This window comes from Gasterosteus aculeatus, chromosome 1 (assembly GCF_964276395.1).
Source record: "Gasterosteus aculeatus chromosome 1, fGasAcu3.hap1.1, whole genome shotgun sequence".
Lineage (NCBI taxonomy): Eukaryota > Metazoa > Chordata > Actinopteri > Perciformes > Gasterosteidae > Gasterosteus > Gasterosteus aculeatus.
Window position 1 is genome coordinate 2,057,028 of NC_135688.1, and position 18,599 is coordinate 2,075,626.

The 18,599-nt window shown below is 49.0% G+C and overlaps 2 protein-coding genes across 3 annotated transcripts in view; both read right to left on the reverse strand.

Moving 5' to 3' along the window:
* The window catches only part of scg2a (secretogranin II a), a gene marked incomplete in the record, with an annotated part of 3,277 nt that extends 472 nt beyond the window's left edge, over window positions 1-2,805 (reverse strand). Inside the window, 2 exon segments of the mRNA XM_078107047.1 lie at window positions 1-1,680; window positions 2,665-2,805. Coding sequence (XP_077963173.1) covers window positions 1-1,672 — 1,672 coding nt within the window.
* Window positions 2,806-16,583: 13,778 nt separating this feature from the next.
* On the reverse strand, window positions 16,584-18,499 carry kcne4 (potassium voltage-gated channel, Isk-related family, member 4). Of its 2 annotated transcripts, XM_040180548.2 has the most exons (3): window positions 18,182-18,499; window positions 17,909-17,959; window positions 16,584-17,852 (listed from the first exon to the last, which is right to left on the reverse strand). In XM_040180548.2, the coding sequence occupies exon 3, from the start codon at window positions 17,823-17,825 to the stop codon at window positions 17,277-17,279; it is 549 nt and encodes a 182-aa protein (XP_040036482.2). In that variant the 5' UTR covers window positions 17,826-17,852; window positions 17,909-17,959; window positions 18,182-18,499; the 3' UTR covers window positions 16,584-17,276. The 2 variants fall into 2 exon arrangements, with proteins under 2 accessions (XP_040036482.2, XP_040036463.2); XM_040180529.2 differs by lacking the exon at window positions 17,909-17,959 and having other exon boundaries at window positions 18,182-18,316.
* Between the last annotated feature and the right edge of the window lie 100 nt (window positions 18,500-18,599).

Consider the following 18,599-nt stretch of genomic DNA (forward strand, 5'->3'; position numbering starts at 1 on the left):
GATCAAAATAAGCCTGCATGGCACGCTCGAAGGAGCCCGCCGCGCTCTGCCCGGCCTCGTCCCGCTTCTGGCCCGCCCCGCGGTCCCTGTGCTTCGGGTAACGCGCCAGCATCTGAGCCGCCAGGTACGCCGCCAGCTCGTCCTCGTCCACTGTGTCGTCGTAGTCGCCGGGAGGAGGGCGCCGCTGCGCGGGAGCCGACGCCCTCGGACGCCCCGCGGACAGAGCGGGGAGTCGTGACTGCTTCTGCTTCCTGACGGGAGCTCGCTCCTCCGCGCCCCCGAAGCCCAGGATGTCGAGTATCTGCTCCGTCCTCCGATCCTCGGGGGTCTCCTGTCTCTCGGGGAAGCGCCTGCTGTGGAGTTTCGCCTGGGGGGTCTTGTGCGTCTTCTTCGGGGACGTCTGCGAGAGCCTGTTTTCCGCCCTGGAAAAGCCGCCGCTCTTCCGTAACGCATTGGTCGTCTGTCCGGTTCTGAGCATGTCCACCAGGTCCTCGGGCGGGATCTGGTACTTCTGGGAGATCAGAATGAGCTGGTAGACGGCCCGTGGATCCACAGTGTCGCTGTGCCGCGTCTGAGCCGCTCTCCTCTCGGCCCTCTTCCTCTCCTCTTCCTCCACCTGTCGCTTGTGCTCCTCCTCTTCGCTTTTCTCCAGCACCCTGAGGAGGTAGTAGTCTACGAGGTTGGCGACGTCATCCGGGCCGCTGGATCTCTTGACCAGGAGGCTTTCACCCGCGTCCTCCCCGGCGTCCTCACTGGCGTCCTCGTCGGCTTCCTCGTCGTTGTCGTCGACATAATCGAGCCCTCGGTTGTCCTCGTGTCTGTTGTCCTCCTCCCCCTCCTCCTCTTCCTGCTCTTGTAGCGGACCCCATTCTGCGAGATCCCCGTCATCGTATCCCACGTTCCTCACGTCGAACGTGTCGTCTTCGTCTGCGTCATCCTCCTCCTCCTCCTCGCCGTTGTCCGCAGCGTCCTGGCGCCGCTGCGTGGTCTTCACACCGCTCATTCTGTCCAGTTCGTCAAACACGGACTGCAGGGTTGCCAGGTTCTGTGGCGTGTACTTCTCCTCCACGTTCTCGTTCATGCGCTTAAAGGGGCCCCTCTCGCCCTCGTCCTCCTCGTCTTCTTCGTCCTCCTCGTCCCCCTCGCCCTCCTCCTCATCGTCCTCGAACATCAGCGGCAGCTTCTTGTGGGGCAGGACGCCGTGCTGCTTCGGCTGCCCTCTGGGATACGCGCCGCCGGGCTGCGAGGCCTTCTCCGTCTGCTGGAGGGTGCTGAGCACGGCCTGGAGCAGCTCCTCACTCTTGTCCTCCCTCTCCTCCTCCTCCTCCTCCCTCTCCTCCTCCTCCTCATCCTCTTTGCTCTGCACAGGGTTGGAAGCCAGCCTCAGCATGGCGCGCAGCTTGTCTGCGTCATCCCCGTAGCCCGCGGCGAGGAGGGGGTCGGCGCCTGCCCTTTGGCGGACGCTCTCGACGTACTCCAGCGCTTTGAGCATGTCGGTGTCGGGAGTCTGTGGGACGTCGCCCCTCTGGGAGTCCGACTCACTTCCTCGCAGTCTGTGATCTCTGAGGGAAGCCCCGCGGGCGGCGGGGGGGCCGAGCGAGAGGAGGAGCAAGAGGAAGTTGGCAAAACAGAGGAGGGGAAGGCTGGCGGAAGTCTCTGTGAGTGACGGCATGGTGGCGCCTGCAGAGGGAGGAGACTCAAGTCAGCGCTGACCTTTACATGTCGAGCTAACGTGTTCGCAGCGGTTGGCGCTTTGTTATTTCTGAAATGCCTCCTGCTCTTATCATCACTTTAAATGTGCAATCAGACGATAGCGTCACGGAGACGTTTGGCCCCTGGTGTAAACCAGCCGTCTATTCCATCCTATTGAATGCATTGCTGGGAATAATAATAAAAGTTTCCTCATTTTGTAGACTTTATTTTACTTAAATACAGCGTACAGTTCTATCTTTTGTTTAGGGATTTATTTATTTTATTGAGTAAGAATGACAGATGCAGCAGAACGAAAGAAAAAAAGATTGCCGAGAAGCAACTGGTGAGTCGTCTATTTAATCGATAGTGATAAGTAACCCTAATAAATAGGTGTGCCCCCCCCCCCCCACCCTGAATCCTGCCCCTGCTCCTCCGCAGCACTCATTCAGCTCCCGTGCAAATCTCATTAGTCTTTGCTGCTGTCCGTGAGTCACGGCCCCGTTGTCAAGGAAACCCGGTTTAGGCTGTTGTTTCCTTTAACCGACCAGGACTTCGTTGCTCCCGATTATCACCGTTTTGCTTTAAATCCTATCGAACGCTTTTTAACGCGTTACGACCCGTTTTTAATGCAAATTAGTATTTATCTGATTTCGTTTCTTTCTAAAACAAGATACAAATAAGAACGATGTCCTTTCTTTAGATGTTTACTTTTTCATTTCGCTTACCCCCACAATGGAAATGACAAAAACACTTATGACGTGTTTCATTTTGAGTGACGTAAAGGATAAAATATAAATAAGTTACAAAACAACAAAACGAACGCAATAAATTCTGCATCGTCCGAAGCGCGATGAGAACAAAGAGCGCGCGGAGCATCAGGTTGGCAAAGCGGCAGAAACGAACTGAAGTAACCCCCCCCCCGCCCCCCCTCCACGGCCCCGGAGCGGTGGAACGCGCAACAACGACTCTTACCTGCTGTTTAGTCGGAGGGTCGCGGGGGTGGGGGGCGGTCGGCCTCTCCGTGCAGCGCGGTGCGGGTTCTGCTTTCAGCACCGCGGACAGCTCCTCGTGCTATTAGAGGAACCACCTGACTCGTGCGTCACAGCGACGGAGGAGGATCCGCGCGCACGCATACGTGCCTGACGGTTCCATTCGAGTCAGCCGAAGGAGAAGTGCTCCTCTCTCCCTCTCTCTCTCTCTCTCTCTCTCTCTCTCTCTCTCTCTCTCTCTCTGGTTCCGACCCACAGCTCGATGACGACTTCAGCTTGTGAAGAAATTGACATGTACATTTACATTTAATATAATAATAATAATAATAATACTCATACTGCAAATAACGGGCTGTAATGCTCATCACATGTGTTAATCAGAGGTGAATAAATTGTGTTTTACTGCTGATTAAGAGTTCAGTAAATCATTTCAACCCCCCCTCACTCATTGTAGTGACTCTCTGCTGCAGCACTCAGAGACAGGGGCAGGTTGAAGCCCACCGATGACTCACATATGGACTCCGCCAAAGCTCCGAGACGGGCGGGGTGACAGAGGGACTGCAGAGGTGTGCGTGTGCGTGCGTGTGTGTGTGTGTGTGTGTGTGTGTGTGTGTGTGTGTGTGAGAGCACCTCTGTCGTCAGCAAGCCTGCACTGTGGTCTCTATTTTTGGCTGCTTGTCAAATCTTGTCTGGTAAGGATCAGTGTGTGTGTGTGTGTGTGTGTGTGTGTGTGTGTGTGTGTGTGTGTGTGTGTGTGTGTGTGCGTGCGTGCGCTCAGTCTCATTCATAAATCCCCTCGTGTCTTCGTGGTCGCGGTGTTTGATGCGAGCTCAGTCGGTCCTCCACCGACCTGCTTCTATTCACACTATTCATCTCTGTCATATAAATACTTCTCATAGTATTTACTTCTGTTCCACTCACAATGAAGTACAAATGACTATGAATTAAGGAATAAGTGTGATTATTAGAAATCAATATTACTTCTTGCTTGACAACCACGTGTCTCCGTTCAGGAAACTTTCTTTCTGGAAACCTAAAGGTTTGGATTCTGAGAAATCAAAAACTGTTGTGCCCTCTGTTGCTTTAAAAAAAACACTTTGCATGGCGACAAAGAGCGATGAGTCATAGAAGCTCAATATGGATTCATGGGTTCCGTGGTCGTCTTTTATTCTGAAGGGCTGCAGAGCAAACAACAGAATAAAATCAGCCTCTTCATTAATGTCATGTTGTCGTACGAGACATTTGAGGACCAAGAGACGCAGAAGAAACACAGAATAAAAAAGCTTATTTCAATCTCGGCCTAATTATATTTTTCCTCACGACACACACACACACACACACACACACACACACACACAGAGCAGTTTGTACTGATACGTCCGAGAGCTGTCTGGCTAATTGCTTGTGGTCGTGCATTACTGGTAAACAGAAACCAATTACAGCTCAGTCCCGCCCACTCCTCCACTGACGAGAAGAAGGAAGAAGCTCCGGGTGTTACTCGGGTCACATGAGAAGTTTCTTGCAGGCAATTAATATTTCCTTCTTCTTCTGACTGAGCCGGGGTCACATTCTTTGGGCCGGATCTGAAACATTTAATGTAATCATGCAGAATGCTAATTGGAGAGTGAGACTCTGATGGGACCTGTTTTTTATTTCTTTCTACAGACGATGATTATAATCCTGCTCCATTGTTAATTGATGAAACTAGACTATATAATTTATTTAATTTATCACTTATCACTCAAGGTCCACCTACTGACGCACAAATTCTTCTCTGATTTCGTTACCGCCACCAATTAATATCTGGATATTAAACAAGTTCAGTTCGTACAAATGCTTTTTCCAATGTTGCTGAATCTGGTTCGTCATCTTTCCTCCACTCTGGAATCACCGGCCCCCCTCTTCATCACCACCACAGCCAATCGTTCTGCTCCTTAACTTGGGCCGTCGTGTCGAGGGGGGGTGAGACAGACATAGAGAGAGAGGGAGGGGGGGTTGTGAATGGGTCTGCAGGGTTTGACGTCAGCCTCTCGTTGATTATGTGTCTGTCTATGTCTGTGTGTGTGTGTGTCTGTGTGTGTGTGTGTGTGTGTGTGTGTGTCTGTATGTGTGTGTGCCTGTCTGTCTGTCTGTGTGTGTTTGTCTGTGTGTATGACACAAGGTGTTTACAGCACACTACGCATTTGTCACCCTTCCTTGAAAACCAACAATAAGAGTGACATCATCACAACATTTGTCCATGAGGTTTGGACGTCGTCCCGACGCTGAAGGTCAAAGGTGATTTAGCAGCGTGAGTCACTGGGTTTCGTGTTGCTTTGTGAGAAGAAGAAGAAGAAGAAGAAGAAGAGCGGAGGAACAAACAATTCACACGTGGACATCGAACACATGGCTTGGAGCTCCACAGCATCAACCATGAAGGAGAAGAAATACATGTTATTCCAAATTACCCACTAGGACAAAGTAGGAAGAGACCTCTTGAGGAGCCCCCCAGGGGGAATACAGGTGTATTCATTCAGACAGCGAGAGACAAAAGAGGTGTCCTCTTGACCATTGAAGCATTAACACACGTCCTGGTGTGAGTCTACACATGATGACCATGTGTCCCCTGTAATAATCCCGCTGGTGCCCCTGAGGACACAACGAAGGCGACGTTAACTTCTCTTCACCTGATTAGAAGAAGACATCTCATGTTCTCTTTGGTCCTCCTCCTCCTCTTCCTCCTCGTCCCCGTCCTTTCTTCACCACTGTTGTCCCAGCACATCACACAATGTCTCCTCTCTCCTCTGACTCCGCCTCTCTTCGCCTCGGGCAGCTGATGGAGAAGTTGTTCTGAGAAGGTTATAAAGAGCAGAGATCTTCTTCTTTCTCTCGTGGTTTCATGGACCTCAGCTTCTTAACGCGTTAGCATGAACACATGTTATATGTGTATGTACACACTCTTGACTCCCTCGTGAAGAACCAGCAGAACTTCACGTCTCTGTTCCGTTGCTCTGGAGACTCCTCCTCAGCCCGTTTCATGCGATTGATCGGGTACTTGTTGCTTTCGGCTTATTGACTCTCTCGAATCATTTCTGCGGTTTCCTCTTAGAAAACCCTGGTTTTCTTTCAATGCGTTTGTTTTCCTAATATATATATAATGTATATTTCTATAATATCTTCAAGGGAGCATCTTTGGTCCTCACATCCACCATGACGGCCTCACAGCGGGTCACTTCCTGTTGAGGACGCCTCACTGCTGTCCCTCGGGAACAACGTGGACGGTTGCAACACCTTTTGAGTGGACACATGGAAGCTGTTAAAACGTGACGTAGAAGGACTTCTTGCAACACGAGGTCAATGACCTTTGACTACCGATGTTCCCCAGTCAGATTCTAGTGAGGACTTTTATCATGTTATTCATGCAAAAATACCACAAATACAGTTTAACCATTTTCAGAATGACTTGACTTGTCCTGGAAATGTGGGAGATTTAGAATTCCCGAAGAAAAACCGGTCAACCCAAAGCACAAAAATGAATATATCGAATTTGTGTTAGGTTCAGGAAATATATATGAACAAAATGCAGGAGGCACAATATTTGTTAAAAGCAATAGATATAGATATTGAATATATATATATATATTCAATATCTATATATATATATATAGCAGAGAATATCATTCTAAATGAATTCTTGGCCTACTCATCATGTTCGAAATTGATTTTCTTCACACCATCCCATCACGATGTAAGAATTGTCCCTCTAATGGAAATGGAAAGATACAGGAATTATTTCAACATATCCAGAAATCTTATTGCTTTAATGCATTTGCTGTGAAATTTATATAAGGACCATTATTTACTTTTTTATCTTTAATAGTTGAATTTTTTTTTATTAAATCAGCTAGGATAGTTAGCTAGCCATAGCTTAAATGACTGTTTAGAAGCACAAGAGAAGATAAGCTAATGCTAATAAGCCAATATTATAGCTAATAAGACAATACGTGTATATTTAATGGTCCCAGAAGCAGAAAGGTGCCTCCTTCACTTTAAGGTTCGATCTATTCAGGAAACAGATCGAGCAATTTTAGATTCCCACAAAGCCGTGAGTCACTCTGAGCCCTTTTTGTTAATTTTGTGTTTTCACAGCTGATTTCCCACATCAGTCCACTCCCACACTAATGGCACGTTTCCACCGAGCGGTACGGTACGGTACGGGACGGGTCGGGTCGGGTCGGTACCCTTTTCTTTGTGTCTCCACTGCCAAAAGTTGAGAAACCAGGTACCAAAAATCCGAACCGTACCGTACCACTTTTTGGGTACCCTTCCGTTGGGGCACCTGGCACAGTTGTTTGGTACTAAAGGGCGGAGCTAGACTCACTGCAGAGCGTTGATTGGTTGAAAGAGTGTCGTCATTTCTTCCCGAATTCGCCTGTAATTTTCCGCTGTGTTTTTCCTTGCAGCATGTAGCCTTTGCTCAAACAAAGATTGTCGTCTCCTTGTGACAAAAAGGCAAGAACAGGATCGGCTGTACGTCCTCCATTGTTGTTTGCGGTTAGCTTTCAGTTTTCGCGCGATCGAATGACGTCAATCTACTTTCCGTCATATACCGCGCCTACCAAGTGACCGTATCACTACTTTCTGGAATACACCACGCCTATCAAGTAAGGGTACTGTTGGCGGTGGAAACGCTCGCCAAATCATGGTTAACAGACCCGACCCGTACCGTACCGCTCGGTGGAAACGCGCCATAAGTGTAATTAAGGGTAATTGGGGTCCCATCCAGCCCCACAACTTCTTCACAAACGATGACCAATCGAGCTGCTGAGTGCCCGGTGAGAGAGAGAGACAGGAAGCAGCATTAGGACTGCGACAGTGGACAGTGTCCATCTGTGACATGCAGCGTCTTTGAGGGAGTGAGAAAGGGAGGGAACGAGAGAGACAGAGAGAGAGAGAGAGAGAGGAGATAGAGAGAGGGCCGTCTGGAAGCCCGGGGCTGACTCATAGGTCAGTTTTTTTTAAACAGTGTGCGTTTGTACGAGTCGTGCTTGCATGTTTACGTGTTCCTGAGACCAGGGAGACGGTCCGGGTGCTGCCCCCACCCACCCTCCCTCCATCCCAAGTAAATCCCAGTACGCCCCGCCCTAAAAAATCCTCTGCTTTATGGTCTGCTTGACTCTAAATGGACCATCATTTATTGAGGAAGATTTTAATCTAGAGACTGAGACCATAAACTCACGTTTATAATGTTTACTGAGGGAACAAAACAAGAGAGAAGAGTCATTTTCCCATAGACCTCTATGGGAGCAGAGGAGTCGCCCCCTACTGGTCAGAAAAGACAATGCCGGTTTTAAGACACTTTTGCATCGGCTTCAATCGGCAGAACCGGACGGTGAATCCCTAGTTTTGGCACATTTGTATTGCATATATTTATCTGTGCATTCTTCCCACTTTGTATTGCTACTACTGCACATCCATTTCCCTTCCTCCATTTGAGTTTAGCATGTTAGCATGCTAATATCGATAAGTAAGCACGCACAGTTTTTTGCTGAGGCTGATGGAATTTACTAAGTCTGACGACTTCCTGTTGGCACTAGAGGAAAAACTGGATGTCTCAAGTTTGCGTGACTCCTCTGGCGACCGTGATATTTTAGAATCAATTTCATGGCACATCCACTGCAGCTGGGCGCTGCTCTGGGACAGTCGAAGCGCTCCGTCTGTACCTCTCTTCATTAACCAGCTCCATCTTTTCATTTTGAGTCTCTTGTGGTGAAGCTGAACGTTATATGCCGGTGCGAAGCTGGCGGGAGGAATCCATCGTGGAAGGTGTCCAAACAACTGGATTAGCTCTGAGGTGCGTTGACAGATGTTCACTGTGAATTCAATCAGCTCCCTCGGCATCGGATGGACCGGGAAGCCGCGCTCTTTGTGTTGGCTCGTGTTGATGGCCGCACAATGAGTCACTGGAGGGAGGGAGAGGAGGGGGGGGGGGGTGCACGAGGAGGAAGTGTGTGCGTGAGCGTACTGAACGCTCCGCTTTTACGCAGCGTTGTCAATACGCAACTGGGCACACACACAACCGCACACCTGCTGATCTCGTGCATCATCTCCGGGCTCTCTTTCGCTTTTTCTCAGGTGCACAGCTGGTATCCATGGAGACCAAAAAGATGGGGATGGGGGGGGGGGGGGGGGGGGCTTCTTGGGGATGGAGGAGCGGCTAACACGTAATGTCACACACACACACACAACCACTTACACTCAGGCCAAACTGGGCCAGTTAAAAGTGGAGTGTTTCAGGGGGGAAAATATGCGAATGTGTAATCGACCAGCAGGGGGCGACTCTTCTGCTTCTAGAAGGAACATATTCTGTTAGCGCTGGTGTTGATAAGCGTTGCAGTGACAGATTTTCTTGAGCCACCCGGCAGGGTGCGGGAGAAAATCCGGTTCCTCACTCGCTCACACAGAGATTACATTTTTTTTTTTTTTTGGGTGAAGTTCCCGTTTATTTAATTATATATTTTATAAAACACAACTCCATCTATATTCCGTTCTTGCTCTCGCTGTGCATCCTGGTAGCGGTAAAAACCTTGCGATCTCCCCGTCACCCATGCATCATTACCCGCACTAATTGCACCTGTGCCCCCATATGTAGACTGTGTCACACTGCCACCCGTGGCCAACCTGAGATTGGCTCCCAACACCAAGTGGGACACAACATCCTGAATGGCTCCTACAAGTGTTCTTTCATTAAAATCTTTTGCTCTCTACGTTGCTGTGCCAAACTCGCCATAAACTAAGATTGCATTTGAACGCATCGTGACATTTTGTATTTCCACAATCCAACACACAATACCCATTCTTACAGAGTAGAGCTTAAATGCATCATAATGCAACATGAACATTATTCCCGGTAGCTCTATTACTTATACAATTTAAATAATCGAATGTAACTGTTAATAGATATGGTTATGTTCCAGAGTAATTCACACAGTATCACACAAAGAAAAGCCTATTCTGTGGTGGAGGAGGTGAAGAACTGCCGAATTTCTCTGGAGATGTGGCTGGATGTTTGAAGGAGAACTTTTATTGGCTCCTTAAAGCATTCAGGGAATAAAGTGGGTGGATTTCAGAGGTGAGAGTGTCGGTAAACTCACCAGGGACACGCTGGTGGAGGACCAGGATTAGATTGAGCCTCAAATACTAAGAATTGTCAGGCTACTGCGGCCAACACGTCCGGTTAGTGCCGGGGGAATTTTGCGATTGATGGAACCCGATTTGAGGGTTTTCTTTATAGTGGAAGCGCGTACGAGTTTCTTTCCATTCATTATTTTCCCTCCTAAATCTTTTCCTTGACCACCACACTTTTATTCATGGCTCCCTTCAAAGGGGCCTTGAAAGGATCAATTCATCCATGGAAAATGTTTTCCTTGCCTTCCACGCCAATAGTGCCTGTTTTGAGGCTTCTGCCGCCACACAAATACAGTGGAGATGGATGCTATTGGATCCACGGTGCTCAGTGAAAGTGACATTTGAAGAACTGCAATGCAATTTTAAGTAACTTTTAGTAACTTGATGTGTCCAAATCCCAGAAGTGCATTTAAGCGTCTGTCACTGCTGTCGCGGTTTGATTGCTTCATTAATTACCCTTTATTTCCCACAGGGAAATTGGTCTGCAGTGTTTGTGCGAGGCACAATAACAAACAATATGTAATTAAAAACTTACACAGTGAAATGTAGAGCGGATCTCAGCCTGTAACGTCTGATCCGGTGGATGCAGCTGTTCAACCACCTCAACCACCACTGGATCACATGTGTTTCTTACTCATTGTTTTGTGTTATCCTCTGTTATGTGAACGCTCTACGTTTTTATGTGTGACGCTTTATGTCGCTCTATGTGGCGCTCTACGTCGTTATGTGTAACGCCCTATGTCGCTATGTGTGACACTCTATGTTGTTGTGTGTAACACTGTGTGTGATGCTCTATGTCATTATGTATGACGCTCTATGTTGTTGTGTGTGACACTATGTGTGACGCTCCATGTCATTATGTGTAACACTCTATGTCGCTATGCGTTACGCTCTATGTTGTTGTGTGTAACACTATGTGTGACGCTCTATGTCGTTATGTGTAACGCTCTATGTCGTTATGTGTTACGCTCTATGTTGTTGTGTGTAACACTATGTGTGACGCTCTATGTCGTTATGTGTAACGCTCTATGTCGTTATGTGTGACACTCTATGCTGTTGTGTGTAACACTATGTGTGACGCTCTACGTTGTTATGTGTAATGCTCTATGTCGTTATGTGTGACACTCTATGCTGTTGTGTGTAACACTATGTGTGACGCTCTACGTTGTTATGTGTAATGCTCTATGTCGTTATGTGTGACACTCTATGCTGTTGTGTGTAACACTATGTGTGACGCTCTACGTTGTTATGTGTAATGCTCTATGTCGTTATGTGTGACACTCTATGCTGTTGTGTGTAACACTATGTGTGACGCTCCATGTCATTATGTGTAACGCTCTATGTCGCTATGTGTGACGCTCTATGTTGTTGTGTGTAACACTGTGTGTGACGCTCTATGTCGTTATGTGTGACACTCTATGTTGTGTGTGTGACACTGTGTGTGACGCTCTATGTTGTTATGTTTAACGCTCTATGTCGTTATGTGATACTATATGTTGTTGTGTGTGACACTATGTGTGACGCTCTATGTCATTATGTGTAACGCTCTATGGTGCTATGTGTGACGCTCTATGTTGTTTTGTGTAACACTACATATTTTTTGTTGTGCCGACTGAAAGATGTCCCTGATTTGAGTGGCCAGTAGATTTAAAGGTGCCGTCCCTCTGCAGTGTCTGCTGTGGTGTCTTTCACTTCCCCCTCCCATGGGATGAACGTATTGCTCCTCCTCTGTCCTCCCCTCTGTCTTTTCTCCTTCTCCACTCCGGAGGCACGGAGATAACGAACAGATTTGCGTTTCCATGCAAACGTATCATTTCCTGACAGCCGCCGCAGATGATTATGTCTGTTTGGTCCCTTTTGTCTATGAATAATACCCTGATGAGTCAAAAGTCCCTTTTATTGTGTCTCTTTCTCGCTCCCCTCGCGACGCACGTTCACCATGTCAAAGTCGTGCTGTGTTTATAATACAGATTTATTCAGACAATTGTTTACTGTCAGAATCACAGCATGTGACACACCATCTGGTGTATTAGAAATATAATAAACATGCAAATAAACAACAAATATGAAAAAACTCAAGTCCAAGACTTTACTGTGAAAACGTCTCTGAAAATGCTTAATGAAACCTACATAATAATGTGCAATCGGCTACTTCTGCTTCTTTTTAACATTTGCGCACAGTTCAACTGCATTAACCTGTGCGTGTGTGTGTGTTTGTCTGTGTGGCAGCAGTTGGATAAAATGAGGTATTTTTATACACGTCTGTTGTTGTGCACCCGAGCAGCCTGTTGCACCATCCAGCAGCTCTCCGCTACCTGCCTGCCTCTAATTAGGCAGAAGATAACGTTGCACAATCTCTGTGTTAATGAGCAACCGTTGCAAAACGTGAGCTGGCGGTTGTGCGCTTTTAGCTGGATCTCATAACCTTACAACAATAAGATAACAACGCAGACTCCTTTACGCAGGCATTGTTTCCAGAGGTTTCAGCGGAGATGGATGTCTTCGGGGGGCAGTGGAACATCGGATGAAAGATCCATCTCCATGACAACTGAGCAAATCGATAAGGACCATGTGAGGCAGTTAAACGCTTTGGAAAAAAGTTAAACAAAAGAAAAGTTAAGGCGGACAATTAATACGTTTAATGAAATCTTAAGTAAAGAGGTAAAAATAAACATTTACATTTTGATGAGGAAAAATAGCATCTCTTTTTACAATCAAACACCTGATATTATAAAAGGAACTTGCAAATGACATGTTTCTGAGAAGCAGACCAAGTGTTACCAATGAAAGCTGATGATGCAATAACCAGCTGATGGTTCAAACTGGCTGACAGAATGCTAATCACGGATTTACGAAATAATTGCGTGTTAAAATTTGCATCGCGCCAGATGTTGCCACCTTACTGGGCTTGATAGACATCTTTGGCGTTTAATTAACGGCACCATCTGGAAGTTGAGACGTAATCATAGAATCCTTGTTTCGCAGCCTTAAACACAGACAACCACGTGCCAGCGTGCGCGGCTCAGTACCCGCTTTACGTTGCGTTGGCCTGCGGTTGTCACGGCAACAGGCCCATAGGGGCTGTAGGTCTTCGAGTGCCAGATCAACCCCTCGCCGGAATGGAGGAGTCGGGCCTCCTGGATCTGGGGAGGGTGGCGTGCGGCTCGGTGGGGCCGGCGTCGCTCCGCTGGCGTTCCCCTCCCAGGAATTAAACGCAGCTTTTTAGCTTTTCCTCCAGTTTGACGTTGAACTGTGACTCTCAATCCAGGAAAAAACAAACACTGGCAGGAAGGAGCAACACCTCCCACACCGGAGCCTCGGACACACACACACACACACACACACACACAGCACTGACAAGGCCGCGCTGCGTTAGACGTGCTGCGCCTGGCGCGGTGTCACATGACCATGTGACCACACCCCCCCCACGGTTTCACATTAGTCATCAGTCGGCTCACGCAGTGAGTGACACGATGTTCACATATCTCTGCTACTTTTACGAAGCAAAACAAATAAAACCACGGGGGGAAACGGTTCAGCACAGCGGCGATGAACCGCTTATGAATTTGATACGAAGGTTCATTTTTTTCCGATGCGAGCAGAGATTCGGGGAGATCTCTTGCACCGCCTCATTTATCTGTTATCTGGATCATGTTCTCTTGCTCTCCTTTACAGCTGATTTAAATGGAGTGGACATCTTTCCTGCACGCTCAATTAACTGGGCTGTGCTGCGTAGTTTGCGGCCTCATTTTAATTGCTGTTATTAATAACTTATTTAGTCCAACGGCTCCTCAATCATCCCTTTTACTATCTGATGGAATCATTTCCAACGGTTCTTATTTAACCAAATGTTCTGTTTAAGACCTCATTTGTGTTTTGCCTTTAAAGAACAACCTTTTCTCCGCAGTCATAACTTGTATCAAAGGGGCCAGAAAAGTTTCACAGAATCAACCAACGCGTCTTTTTTGCAGAGAACACAAGAGAAAGCGAGAGACTGAACATAGTGTAAAACAATCGCTGGTGTCACCATACAAGAAGGTCTCGGGTTGGAACCCATGGAGCACTTTGTGTGTGGTCTGCATGTTCTCCCCGCGTGTGGTGGCTTCTCTTCCTCCTCCGGGGTTCCCTGGTGGATCTAAAGTGCTCGCGGGCCTGTGAGTGATGGTTGTTTGTCTCGTCCTGGGTGTGAACCCCTTCTCTCCGTGGCTTATTGTCTCCTTCATTTATCGAGCGTCTCGGAGACGCTTCCTCCTCCGCGGCTCGACGATCCCCCCCCGGAACCAGCAGCACATGTGCTAATTAGCCTTTGGCCTACGTCTCCATGGTAACAGGCGTTAGGTAAAAAAAGGCTCTCGACTGCTGTTTGTTTCTACGCAGTGACACGGAGACACAAGCGAACATTCCGGCCCGTTGGCTTCCTCTTTTTGTTCGCCTGGACAGGTGTGCGGGAGAGTATTTTTGGACAAGGGAGTGTCAAGCGTGGACTCTTTTCGGCCCAGATCGAAGCCCCGAAGTCCTTCGTGGTCTCAACAGACCAGTCTCAGTCTCAACAGACTGGTGCCCGTGGTTGTGTGAATTGGAGATTAGCGCCTCAAACAAACACGATAATAATGAGCCGCTTTCGGAGGACGGGCTCTAATAGTCTCCGGGGTTAAATCAAAGGGTCCGAGTGGAGACGAGACCTCTGGAAGAAGTTGTGGTTCCTTATAATAAGCTCCATCATATCATGCAGTGAGCTGCACAACACAGTCAACAGGATGAGGGAGACAAGAGCTCTGAGTGCATCTTCTCCAGTCGGGTGAGAGGGTCCAAAAAGACGGATTGATTTAGGATTTACCGGAATATTCTCACTTCACATTTTACTCAAACATAATGAGGTGTTGGCAATTGTTCTAAAGCTCAAATTTCGCTGAAAGGACATCAATCACGACAAATATTCACCTCTGACAGGGTTCATCTTTGGTAGTTTGCCACTAGGGGGCAGCGAGAGAACCGTTAAAGATGTCAACTTATCATCACCTAACGTATCATAGCTAACTGCCCCTCCTGGGGGTTCACTTCTATCCAACACGAGCTACGTCACCATCGGGACCTGTGACCTCACTGGTGTGATTTTAGCTCTGCTTGGGTCTCCACCTTCGCCTGAGAAATATGAAGTCTTCAGCTTGCTGGGTGTGAGAACGGAAACGGGGGAGAAGGGCGGCAGGTTCGGGAAACCCCGTTGACGGCGTGCATGTGCGAGGCCCGAGGCAGGGACGCGGTCCCCGCCGCCGACTCCCACAGGGAGGGAGTGGGAGGGGGAGGGGGGGGGGGACACTGATGACAAACATCCTGCCTCACGGCGCTGGAGACGCTCAACGCAGCGCATCTGCTTGTTTGTTCTCACCCCGCTCGCTCGCACTCGCTCTTTCTCCTGAGAAAAGAACCTTTCGGTCACGCTGTCCCTCTCACGCGCACGTCAGAGAGGACGCGGCCGCCAAGAGGAATGGATGGTGTGTTTGCTGTGGACAGTGGGGGGGGGGGGGGGGGGGGCCGGTATGTTTGGTGGGAAATATGACGAAGAGATTCGTTTCCTTTGCAGGAATCCACACATTTTTTTATGTACATTCATAAAAATGCAGCTTCAGCTTCTTCACAAGATACGGAACTGATGAACTTTACTTGATTATAGTTCAAAGACACCTGTGTAGTACCTTAAGAAGGGGGCGTGGTCACCGTGACGTCACCAATCGGCCTGGCGACTGCAGTTTTGAAGCCTCCTGTTGGTCATCTCGCCAAGTGCAACCGAACCGTGAGCGTGTTTTTGGATGACGAAAACACACAATTCACCTGGTGATAGCAAGCTGTCAATCACAGCAAGCCCCGCCCTAAGCCACCCCCTGCTTGGTGGTCTGTTTGACTCTAAATGGACCACAATTGACTTGAAACTAGAGACTGAGACCATGAAGTCGGCTCGCTGAGCCGAGTCGTCCGAGCGACGCGCTGCAGCTGCATCTGCAATGCTGCTAAATTCAAAATGTCTCCATGAAAGAGGAGACGGATCGAAATCCATTCACACTCACGCACACACGCACACACACACACACACATCCCACCCCGGGCCGCTGCTGACGCTGTCGGGCCCATGAAGGCTATTACTCTGTCGATGCACGTACGTCACAGAATCCATTCCCTCTGGCCGTCGTCGGTGTGGCGAGCTGTCACGCAGTGAGTTATGCGACCTGGAGCCTGCGGCGCCGCTGATAGCCTGGCTTTGAGCGTGTGTGTGTGTGTGTGTGTGTACAAAGAAGACACACAAAAAGAGTTTTGGCTGAAAACCTGAAGCTGAATCCTGGCGTGTTTTTTTTTTTTTCAATCTAGAAAAGAGGAGAGAAAAGTGTCAGTGACTGACTTCTGTCAATCAACACGAGGGGGTCCGGTGGGCCTTTAAATGGAGTTCAAGGTCTCTCACCATGCCCCCCCCCCCCCCGTCTAGAAATTAGTGCTATTCAATGAATAGAAATTCACAAATTAATTATGTTTTAGGCTCCTTAACAACCACCCAAAGAGTTGTGTCTAATTTGATTTCCTTATTATCTGTTCCAACAATTTAATGTGGGATTCAAAATGAAATGACAATAAACAGAGACCCCATTTCTTATCTTTTAAAAGTAAGCTGACAATTGAAGCAAAGCCCAGGAGCGCCCCCCGCTGGCGAAGCGTCTTAGCGAAAGAATCAAACAAACACGCCTCACGTCAATTCATAAGCATTTATTTGTTCCCGAAACACGGCAAAGACTCAAATCGAGACTCGTGAAGCCAAACACACGCGCACGGACGCCGCGCGCGGTGCACGTGGTCAAGTAAACCGATGCGTCGCCGAGTCCATCGCCGAGCTTCAGCGCGTTGCAGGCGATCCTTCAAGTGGGTTCCAGGTACGTTTCATACTCAAGACCGAGTTGGCCAGAGCTGGTCAAGTTCAGTCCATATAGCCCCCCCCCCAAAGAAAATACAGACAGAGAGAAGGAAGCAGCCGGCCTCCTGCAGGGTGAGTCATCGGCAGAAAGCAAAGGGGGGGCGCCGGCGAGTCACAGTAAACGGTGTCGCCTCTTTTAATATCATATTCGACTCTTTTGTAGAGAGCAGCAGTTTATTGACTATCGGTTTTGGGATTCGGGGATTTCAGCAGCTGTACTTGTGAGCGTGTGCGTGCGTGTCCCCGCGGGCGGTGAATAACGTCGTGTCGAGTTGAGCGCCGGCGTCGCCGCCCGCGGGCCCAACAGCGGACCCCTGAGCGCCTGACGCCGATCGCAGAGGCCTCGGCGTCGTCGTCGTGTTCGTGCTCGCTGTTTGCTTTGCGCCACGTGGCTTCCTCTGCAGGTGACGTTTCTAACACGTGGTTGTTGTTGTTGTTGTTGTTGTTGTGGTTGTGGTTTTGTTATTGGGAGCTCAGCCTGAGTCGTGCACGCCGATGCCGGAGCCTCGCTTCACGTTCTCCTCCGACGCCTCCTCCTGCGCGCCGCCGTCCGACACCTCTTCCTCGATGGCGAGGCGCGTGTCCGCGGACGAGCCCAGCGAGCTGACGCTGCTCTGCTCCGTGCACAGCGCGCACGCCAGCGGGGACGGCAGCGCGCTCCCGCAGTAGAGGTGCCCGAAGTGGTTTCCGTGGTTACTGCAGAGGGGCGGGGACAGCTGCAGCGCGCGCAGCTCCGACGCGGCGGCGGGAAAGGTGAGGCTGTGCTTCTTGGGCAGCGCGCCCCACTCCCGCTGCTCCTCCTCGTGCACGAGGCGCGTGAAGACGTTGGTCCTCCTCTTCTCCCGCCGCTTGGAGCGCACGTAGCCGAGCATTATGCCGGAGAGGAAGATCCCGTAGAAGGACACGACGATCAGTATGTACAGGTACGCGCTCCCGTCGCCCCGCTCCGCCCCCGAGCCCGCGCTGCTCTGCGCGTGCACGAGCCGCGCGGGGGAAACGGTGGAGTTGTCCACGTGCTCCATTTCTCCTCAGTGCCGCTCGCGTGGAAGCTGGAAAAGACCGATGAGCACAAACGTAAATGTAAATGTAAAGTCAGCTAAATGACCTGTAATGTGATGTGATGATCGATGAGGCAGTTTGGGTTCAAGCAGCTTCACTGAAGGAAAGTGACATTCGGCGCACACGCTTAGTTTTTTATAAAAACATTAAAAAAATGTACCATGCACAGTTTCCATTAGGATACAAGTCTTTTTCAAAGAAAGGTTCTGTTTAGAAAACGTTCCCAGAAGTCAACACATAATGGTCCAGTTTATACAAACAAGCGTATACATTTATATGTGTATAAAAGCGATAACCAAATCATAAACTGTCCACTCACCAAAGTGACGAGCAAAGTCTCAAGTGAACCTTCTTCTTGCTGCTCTTCTGGAGTTTGGCAGCACCTCAAAAGCCTGTAGTTATTTATACAGAGACCCCGGAGCGTCACCAGTCACATGACGAGGGACTGAAAGACGAGTCCCGGACGGAGGCCCTGAGTTTGTTGAAACTATCGGCGTCTTGCAACGTTCGCGCCTCCAGAGGACTCTAATGAAATCAGACCCACTGAGCGTCCAATAGAAAGAGAGCCGGGGGGACGTGATCGGGCGCCATGAAGGGAATCCCATGTCATCACACCCGTCACACACACACCGTGTGTGAGCACGCAGGGCGTCAACACCCTTATTTCTTTTCATGCACAAATGTGAAATGAATGAATGTACACACTGCAAATGCATGGAAAACAGAACCAAGTAGTG

Coding starts and splice junctions, on each gene's coding strand:
- kcne4 (XM_040180548.2), bottom strand. CDS start 17,825: ATGGAGCACGTGGACAACTCCACCGTTTCCCCCGCGCGGCTCGTGCAC.